The 9,982-nt window shown below is 36.2% G+C and overlaps 2 protein-coding genes across 2 annotated transcripts; one reads left to right on the forward strand and one right to left on the reverse strand.

Moving 5' to 3' along the window:
- LOC109843461 lies at positions 4,166-5,536 on the forward strand. The gene is made up of 3 exons (XM_020412390.1): positions 4,166-4,258; positions 4,970-5,170; positions 5,297-5,536. Exons 1-3 carry the CDS (start codon positions 4,187-4,189, stop codon positions 5,468-5,470), a joined length of 447 nt encoding a protein of 148 aa, XP_020267979.1. The 5' UTR covers positions 4,166-4,186; the 3' UTR covers positions 5,471-5,536.
- LOC109842041 (protein FAR1-RELATED SEQUENCE 5-like) lies at positions 5,643-9,231 on the reverse strand. The gene is made up of 5 exons (XM_020410959.1): positions 9,213-9,231; positions 7,417-8,290; positions 7,069-7,327; positions 6,430-6,990; positions 5,643-6,248 (listed from the first exon to the last, which is right to left on the reverse strand). Exons 1-5 carry the CDS (start codon positions 9,229-9,231, stop codon positions 5,643-5,645), a joined length of 2,319 nt encoding a protein of 772 aa, XP_020266548.1.

A 9,982-nucleotide genomic window follows, 5' to 3' on the forward strand; every position in this document is an offset into this window, starting at 1 on the left:
ATTCATTGGATGTATCTCTATTCACTAAAGTGAATAGCTACTTAGTGGAGTCAATTTGTATTCACTCAAACATAGAGAATCTCGATTCACTAATTATATGCTTTATGTATACTAACAGTGAAATTAAACTGTAACGATGATCAGTTTTTCCTTGTTGTGTTCAGTGACGAGACACTGAAAGAATGTATGGTATGTCATGGAGTTGGTTTCATATCATAGAATCTGGATTCAATTTGCTGAAGCTCGATACAATTTGTTGAATTTGGATTCACTTTGATAAATCTCAATACATTTGGTTGAATCTTGATTCACTGTAGTTAATGTAGATTCACTTAAGTGAATCTAGATTCACTTAAAGTGTATCTCGATTCACTACAGTGAAACACTATTGACTGCAAACGATTCAATGGAGTGAATTGATATTCACTCACGTGAATCGCGATTTAGTGCAGTTAAACGATATTCATATATTCACTCACGTGAATCGCGATTTAGTGCAGTTAAACGATATTCATTTCAGCGAATCGCTATTCACTGAAGTGAATTGCGATATGGATTATAATATCTATATTCAATAATGTGATTAAACCTTCATGCTTGCCATGCATTATGAAAAGTCTGTTATCATTAAAAAATGAAATGTCATCGGTTTAGCAGGTCTACGATCTAGTTCAAGAATAAAAAAAAAGCATGTGTTGAGATGGTTGAGGTATTTACACCTATACCTCAACAGAAGACAACACGGGTTGTGACCATGCAAAGCAGTGACGATGACTTCATCAACCCCCCAAATAATCCTGACAGTGAGGAAACATTAAAGCGTATAAGGGATGAAGACAATGAATAGACCCCAAAAAGAATGAAGAAGAAAAAGGTTGGTGTACTAAAAAATTTTAATTTTTTTTGTGTATTCAATGATGGATAATTTGATCTAATTATATTATTTTCCTCACTGGAGAAGCTTGTGAAAAAAAGATATGTGAGGTCCAACACTGACGATGACCTCGTGAACCCCCCAAATAATCCTGCAGCTGACGAAACATCAAAGCGTAGTAGGGATGAAGACAATGAACAGATGACAAGAGGAAGGAAAAAGATGAAAAAGGTTAATGTACTAAACATCTTTTTACATTTGTGAACGATTAACTCTGGTTGTCTGGATTCTGCAATATGCACTCTACTTTAAACTCCTTGATTCACTTGAGTGAAACGAGATTCAATGCAGTGAATCGAGATTCACTGTAGTGAATCGAGATTCACTGCAATGAATCGAGATTCACTAGAGTGAATCGCGATTCATTGGTTGTATCTCTATTCACTCAAGTGAATAGCTACTTAGTGGAGTCAATTTGTATTCACTCAAACATAGAGAATCTCGATTCACTAATGTGAATCCTGATATTCACAAGAACATTTTTTGTTATTAACTGATGGATAATTTGTACTAATTTTCTTTTTTTGTCACTGCAGAAGTTTTTGAAAAAAAAATGTGAGTTCTGAACCTAAGGAGTTGACTAGGATACGGGTCTCTCCAAAGATATTCTCTGATATGGTTTTGTCACTCTCTGACTCCCAAAAAGAATGGGTGAGACTAGCTGGACTTGGAGGTCTTTTACAATTTGGATTAAAGGAACTGCCACATATGTTGGGGTACCAGATTCTGCAGTCCTTTGACAGTGAATCCGTTGCGCTTAATCTTCCCAGAGGATCAATCAGTATCACAGAGGAAGATGTACATCAAGTGATGGGATTACCTATGGGTAGGAAGCGTATACCAGCCTCCAGTATTGGGAAGTCAGCATTGGTGGATGAAGGTTGGAAAATTACTCCAGGGGCTGTGTCTGAGAAACTGAAGCACAGTTCTGATGTTAACCTGTTTTTTAAACTGAATTTCTTGGTTCTCTTGCACAACAGCATGATCCAATCGCTTAGCAATCCGTATGTCAACCAACGGATTCTAGTACTTGGTGAAAATGTTGATCAGTGCTGTTCATACAATTGGTGTTCTTTTTTGATTGACTCTATGATAGAAAGCCAACACAAGTGGAAGGTTGACCCGACAAACAATTCTACACGGGTCCTCTTGCATTCTTGATTGTAAGCCACTTGTATAATATTGATTTATTTTTACATTACTGTAGTTAAAGTAGTTTTACTTGATGATTACTAATTGATGTGCTTTATTTCTTATCTCCGTCTTTCTAGGTTTTCTATGCCGATCGGGTTCTGTTCAAAGGTAGGAGGTTGGTTGAGAGAACAACCCCTACATTTTTAGGATGGACTGACTTCGCCTTGAAGGAAAGACAGTCAGAGGAAATAAGAACAAATTCATTTGGCAAAGGTGCATTTACAGAGAGGGTTGAACTTCCAGATTCATCTCGAATGCAGAGTGCTACTGGAAACTCTCCTAAAAGTGTTGATACAATTAGAAAGGTTAGCAAATTAAGTTGCAATACTTTGTTTATTCAATTTAATCTCGAATAAGTAGGAGTGAATCTCGATTCATTTAAACTGAATGTCGATTAAGGTACATTGAATGTAATCTGGATTCACTACTACGCAATCTTGATTCACTACTATTGAAATGAATCTGGATTCACTATTACTGAATCTCGATTCATTGAAGTGAAATTGGAATGAATCTGGATTCACTACTACTGAATCTTGATTCAAATACATTGAATGTAATCTCAAACTATCGAATCTTGTCTATCGCCATGTTAATAATTTATGGTGACCAATGTCTGTGATATTCAAAATGCAGGATTGTATTGAGAGGGTTCAACGGAGAGCTGCAGAGCTGGAATCTGCAAAAAATAGATTTGATGCTGAGTGTGAGACAATGAGAAAGCTGTTCCCCAATGACAATGAGCTCTTTCAGATTCAACAGAGAGTTTCAAATGTACTTGTTCAGGGGTGGGGACATCGTGTAAGTACATGTGACGATGAAACAGCTATGGGAAACATTGTTGATGATACCCCTAATGTGAACACCAAGGTGAGTAGAGATATGCATGGTTCCCCTGTTATTGATCCAATATCAGGTGAGATACCACAAACACAAGTCTCCCCAAATTTTATTCAAGAAGTTGATAAGATTATAGAGTCTGTTAGCATGAAAAAGGATGACAGACCAGTGAGACGGAAGATCAGCGAATGTAGTACCCCACAGACTGAAGAACCTAGTTTTTCTCTTGGGCTGACACAAGATACTCAGACTGAATCAGTGGAAATGGTTGATGTTGTTCAGATTGCTAAAGCTTGTGAATCTGAAATCATTAATGAATCTGTACAAAGAACTGATAAACAATCTGAAGATGCTGCTGCAGTTAATGAATGTAAAGGTAAGAAAGTTCAGGTGGCCGAAAATAAGGGACATGCGGGAAGGGGGAAAGAAAAGAGGATGGTAAAGCCTGCAACGTCTCTTCGGTCACCATGGGTGCAGAGGGTATCTCAGATTACTGCTAGGCAAAGTCAGCTGGAAAGCATCATATGGAATTGGGTACATAGAGAAGAAGCAAGGCATTCAGGAGATGATTCTGCTGAAGAAGAGAATTTGTGAGTTCTTAAATCTTATTTGATATTTTATTTTTAGGTGTGAGACTCACTGTTTTTAGTATTTTGTCGCTTTATTAAATTGAATATTGTTACTGTTTTTTCAGTGAAATGGTTTTTAAGTGGAGACAAATTGAATGTTTCTTACCTGCTTTCAAGACTTTCCTTCTTGCTGATTACATTGAGGCAAATGTAATCAGCATTTGGTCCTATATTTTGAACAGCAGAGAACAAATGAAGTCTGGAAATTCTCCACTTAGATTCTTCTGCAATGTTGAGACAACCGTACGTATCTTCCTTTATTTTATTTAAAATAACACTTGAGTAACATATTATTTAACCAGTTTTATGTTGTACAGTTTTGCAACATTCATCACACAGATGAGGTCAATAATGAATTGAGATACAGTCGGTTTGCTTCACGGATGGATGAGCAACTTGCTCTGTGTCCACATATGAAGTTTAATGAGATTGATATGGTAAAGATTCGAAGACAATGTTTTTATTCTTTAGCCGTATTTTAACTATATCTGTAAAATCTCTGATTAAATTTCACAACAAATAGGTCTTCTTCCCCATAAATACGTTTGAGCATTTCTATATTGTATGCTATGGGCTAAAGAATCCAAGTATGGAGCTGATTGACAATAGCAAAAACTGCCCAGACTACAAGGAAAAATACCAAGGTCGTCCTGAGGGTTTGGTATGTTTTTTCCACCTTACGTATGTTCTTTAAACATTAACTGGCAAAATACAGTAATAAGTGAATCCAGATTCAATATAGTGAATCTGGATTCATCCAGATTCACTATAGTGAATCCAGATTCAATATAGTGAATCCAGATTCACTATAGTGAATCTGGAATTCACTAGAGTCAGATAATTCCAGATTAGCTAACTCTAGTGAATCTCGATCACTATAATTAGTGAATCTTGAAACTTTGATCTGTGTTCACATCACGTAATCACGATCCATATTAGCTAACTCTAGAGTCAGATAATTCCAGATTAGCGCTAGTAAATATGTGTTCACATCACGTAATCACGATCCACTAGCTATAACTAGTGATCTCAAACTTTGATCACTAGAGTTAGTGAATCTGGATTCACATCTTACTATGAATCTCGATTCAATATAGCTAGTTAATCTGTGTTCACATCACATAATCACGATCCACTACCTATAGTTAATTCTAATGAATCCAGATTCACTAATATGAATCCAGATTCATTAGAGTAAGTCCAGGTGAACTAACTCTATTAAATTCTAGCGAGCTAGATCCAATGAATCGTGATTCAATGTCATTAATACTGTTTCCATATAAACAACCAAAACAAATTGTATATTACATTAAACATTACTGTATAATAATTTGGATTTATTATGTGACACTGATTAATTTTGATTAAACAGCACCAGAATTTTGTGAGATATTTGGCAGACAAAAAACATCACAAGGCGAGTGAAATAAATACATTAACGCCTGACAGACTTGAGATGGAGTGGAGAACGGCCGAAAACAAATTTGATTGTGGTATTTTTGTCATGAGACATATGGAGACCTACATGGGCGGTGGTACAGCAAATTGGAACTCTGGTTTTCATAGAGAGGGTGTAAGTGTTTAAACTAATAATGTGTTGATAATTTACATTTAGTCTTTTTGAATTAATAAAATTTAGAATATAAAGCACATCAATTAGCTACTGAATCTTGAACTGAACTTTTATTCATATGGACAGGAGCGATTAAAAAATCAGCTACATAGACTGAGGTCTATATACTGTTGCCAAATTCTTACTGAACCAACAAATGAATTGGCCAAAGAAGTCATCAGGAAAGCCCAACTGCACCATGCTGAAACTGCCAAATTCAAAAAAGAGACGAGGAAGATCACAAGATCTCAAAGAAAATGATATTCTGAAATCAGCATAATTTTCAATGTTGAAGTTTACAGTTATTGAGTACATTGTCACTTAATGTTATGGAATACTCTAGTTTGTGTTGAACTGCTTTTCTATGTAAAAACTGCTTTATGAGAATAGCTTTGTCATAGTTTTATTTCTGAAATGAAATATAACAACTAAATTAAACATCACTTTGTTGTACTGTTTTCTTTAATGGGCATGTCTGTGCGTCATGGAAATCGATTATTTTGCACATATTACACAGCCTTGGCACCTTCTTTTTTCGTTGAGTAAGTGATTTCTCATAATCACCAACAATTCTCCGTCCACACCCCTTGTTTCTACCTTCAATGGGAGGTTTAACGATCACTTCCGCTGGTATTTTTGAGCCAACAAAAAACTCCATTACATCATTTTTGTTCTGTGTGTCAGATTTCCAACTAGATTCACGCAAACTGTGCTTCAACTCCTTCAACTTCCCTTCCAGGTAGTCAAGTCTCTCACCATCTAAACCTGCCAAACTCACACAGGATTGGAAATCATACCATATGTCATTCAACTTACGATTTGTAACTTCAATTGCATTACATTGTTCTGATATTTCCTTGAACTGCAATGAATGCCTCATCCCAGCACCTTTTGTCCATCGGTTCACAACAAGATGCCTTGGAATTTTTGTTACATCAGCTTGGTTCAGTGCAAAAAAACCATGTCTACATACTATACCTATTTTCTCAAACAGCCTACACGTACATTGCACGTCATTGTTCAAGTAAGCGTGTTTCACCTAAAATTCAAAAAACAATGTATATTAGCACCGAATAAAAAAAGAAAATGACAAGCGCATGAAATGGTCACTGAATCTCGATTCAGTGGTGTGAATCGAGATTCACTTCATTGAATCGCGATTCACTGCATTGAATCTGGATTCAATTTTTATTGTTTCAATCTCCATTATTAAGTTTTACCTCAAATATTTTTCCATGTCTCTTTTTGTCCTTTATGGAAAAAATCTTCACGCCATCTTCTTCTGATATACTGTTGATACTCATATCATAACAGGATGACATTATCTCTTTCTGTACCTCATAAAACATTGTTCGAGTGTACAACTCTGCTGCATCCCTCTCCAATAACAATGGTGTGTCCATTCTTGGCATCGTTTTCGTTCCTTCATAGTTTAATCTTGCGTTTGTATGCCTTTGCTTCTCCATAGCACTCTCGTATCGGAGATAAAATTCTGTCAATGTGTCAGATCTACGGTTGAATTTGTCAAAGAAACTGTTCTCACTCTCTGATATTGATGTAGTCCGCAATAAACCGGCCATTGGATCATCAGCATAATAGGCTGGAATCCATGACTCCCGAATGTTATACAGTTCACACAACCATTCATTACTTTCAAGCTTATATTCTTTCATAACATCTTTCCAACCGACTTCAAATGTTGCTGGATCTATATCTATACTCCAAATCAGTGCATTTATTTTCCTCTTGAAATCATCCATCTTCGAAATGCATTTTGCCAACTACAATATAAATATATAACGAAAGATTCAGTATTTATCTAATGAGGATTCATTATATTTGAATGCATGATTCATTACCTTTTGGTTAAATTTCTTCATGATGTGCCACATGCACAAACGGTGACGTGCTTCTGTAAAGACGGTTGGTATAGCTTGCTTCATGGTAGGGCACTGATCTGTAACAATACACTTTGGCTCGCGAATCATGCATTTCATGAATACCTCAAAAATCCATACATAGTTATCAATGTCCTCTTTAGCTATCAATCCTGCTGCAAATACAACACACTTCTTATAATTGTCGAGACCAGTAAATGGAACAAACTTCATGTTGTACCTATTGTATCACATACAAAAAATATAAGATTCACTATGATATATAATTACAATATTGAAAATCGTAAGAGATTAACTATAAAATCTTACTTGTTTGTGGAATATGTAGAGTCAAATGATATCACATCTCCAAATACATCGTAATTTCTTCGCCCAATAACATCTGCCCAAAAGATGCGAGTTAATCGACCGCCTTCATCAACTGCATAATCATAGAAAAATCCATCACTCATCTCCTTCTTATCCGTGAACTTCTCGATGATCATTTGAGCATCTCGATCACCAATATAAAGCTTCACATCCCTACTCCAATTTTTAAACTCGGTACAGGTAGCACCAACATTAGAATAACTTCCACACAACTCCTTAGCAAAGTTATATGTTTTGTTAGGCCCCATGTTGGCTTTTGCTCCATCAAATACAAGTTTCTTATGTGCGAGACCGAGAACTCTATTTGACTTCAAAAATTGTTTCCCACTACCGGAGACCAAAAAATGAGAATGCTCTTCAACAAATGAGAGAACATTATATCCTTTCAAACCATCAAACTTAAACACGACTTTAGCTTTGCAACCACATCTACTAGATACAGTTCTCCTTCTCTTTTTCGAACTGCTACTAAAATCATCAAAATCAACATCCATCTTTGATTCATTGCTGCCAGCTCTACTGCAAACAATGTGTTTAAGAAGAACTGTACCGTCCTCATGTTTCTTCTCTGTATGCCGTCTGATCTCAAACCCACTTTTACGTCCATACTCTCGGTAAAACTCTATACCATCCTCTAGTGATCGGAAGCTTTGGTTTAGATAAGGTTTAAATTCGGCTTCAACCCGAGGTTTCCAATACATACCACCACCTGGTGATTCAAAAGGAATCGAGCTAACTTCGTCCATTCCATCTTCCAAAAAATCACTGTCCGATGCATTTATAACATGTGGTTCCTTAATTTGTTCATTGCTGCCTACAACTGAAAATAAAAGAACATAAATAATATGGCTATGTTTTTATATACTGAATCTGGATTCATCGCAATGAATCTGGATTCACTGGAGTGAATCTCGATTCACTACATTGAATCCATATTCACTACATTAAACTCTTGAATCCGTTTGAACACGTTCTAGTTATTATAGAATGTAATGATTTTCATAATGTATTCCCATATTTTCTTTCGTGAATCTGGATTCAATGAATTGAATCCACATTCACTAAAGAAAACATGGGAATACATTATGAAGATCATTGCATTCCCTGCACAACTAGAACTTGTTCAACTGAATTCAAGCTCTCCAATTAAATTGACATAAAATGTTCACGAATATAAACTCCTAGATAATAAGTCATATGACTAAGTTTTGATATACTGAATCGGGATTCATCGCAATGAATCTAGATTCACTGGAGTGGATCTAGATTCACTGCATTGAATTCATATCATTGCTAATTAATCTGTAGTGAATCTCGATTCACTTCATTGAATCCAGATTCACTGCAGTAAACAAGTGAATAAATTATGAAAAACACAATCGGGATTCATCGCAATGAATCGAGATTCACTGGAGTGGATCTAGATTCACTGCATTGAATTCATATCATTGCTAATTAATCTGTAGTGAATCTCGATTCACTGCATTGAATCCAGATTCACTGCAGTAAACAAGTGGATAAATTATGAAAAACACTGCAATCTATAACAATGAATCTCGATTCAATGCAGTTAATCTAGATTAACAACTATAACGTGTTCAACTGAATTCAAACTCTCCATTTAAATATCCATAAAATGTTTAAGCGTGTAAGCTCCTATATAATAAATCATATGACTAAGTATTTAAATACTGAATCTAGATCCATTACAATCAAAACAACTAGACCCTGCACACCTGAATTCAAGCTCTCCATTTAAATCTCCATAAAATGTTTAACGGCCAGCTGCTGGACGATGATCGAGAGAGCTGAAAAACGCTGAACGAGAGCTGCTAGACGACGAACGATAGCTGCTGGACGATGAACGACAGAGCTGAAGAACGCTGAACGAGAGCTGCTGGATGATTTCCCGATGAACGAGAGCTGAAGAACGATGAACGATGAATGAGAGCTGATGGACGATTTCTCGATTGAGAGAGAGATGCTCTTCGTGACTGTTGGGTTGCCTGAGTCGTGAGAATGCATGGGGAAATGGAGAACTCAACAGAGAAGCATTAATTACCTCTCTTTAGTGGGCTGTTTATTTTACCTGATTACCCTTATGCAGCTTTAATCTCAGCCATTGGATGAATCTAGATCCAATGGAGAGGAGAGGTTTTTAGTTTTTAGGATAGTGAGGTTTTTATTTGAACCTCTCCCTATATATATATATATATGAGAAATATAGGTATGCTTGGTACCAAGCACAAATTTTATGCTTGGTAGTGAGGTATCATATTCACATCCACTCATTCCAATTCTCAACCACTCCCCAACCCATATGAATGTGGGCTCCGATTTCAATGAGTGGTGGGGGATATGCCACCTCACTACCAAGTACAAAAAATTGTGCTTGGTACCAAGCATACCCATCTCTCTCTCTCTCTTTCTCTCTCTCTATATATATATATATAGAGAGAGAGAGAAATGTGTATGCTTGGTACCAAGCACAAATTTTGTGCTTGGT

Source organism: Asparagus officinalis, chromosome 5 (assembly GCF_001876935.1).
Source record: "Asparagus officinalis chromosome 5, Aspof.V1, whole genome shotgun sequence".
Lineage (NCBI taxonomy): Eukaryota > Viridiplantae > Streptophyta > Magnoliopsida > Asparagales > Asparagaceae > Asparagus > Asparagus officinalis.

Bases quoted from the DNA above. Each gene is read 5' to 3' on its own strand.
- LOC109843461 (XM_020412390.1), top strand. From the start codon at position 4,187: ATGGAGCTGATTGACAATAGCAAAAACTGCCCAGACTACAAGGAAAAA. The intron at 4,259-4,969 runs GTATGTTTTTTC...TTGATTAAACAG, and splicing joins AAGGTCGTCCTGAGGGTTTG to CACCAGAATTTTGTGAGATA. The intron at 5,171-5,296 runs GTAAGTGTTTAA...TCATATGGACAG, and splicing joins CTGGTTTTCATAGAGAGGGT to GAGCGATTAAAAAATCAGCT.
- LOC109842041 (XM_020410959.1), bottom strand. The intron at 7,328-7,416 runs GTAAGATTTTAT...GTGATACAATAG, and splicing joins TCTACATATTCCACAAACAA to GTACAACATGAAGTTTGTTC. The intron at 6,991-7,068 runs GTAATGAATCAT...TTTATATTGTAG, and splicing joins TGAAGAAATTTAACCAAAAG to TTGGCAAAATGCATTTCGAA.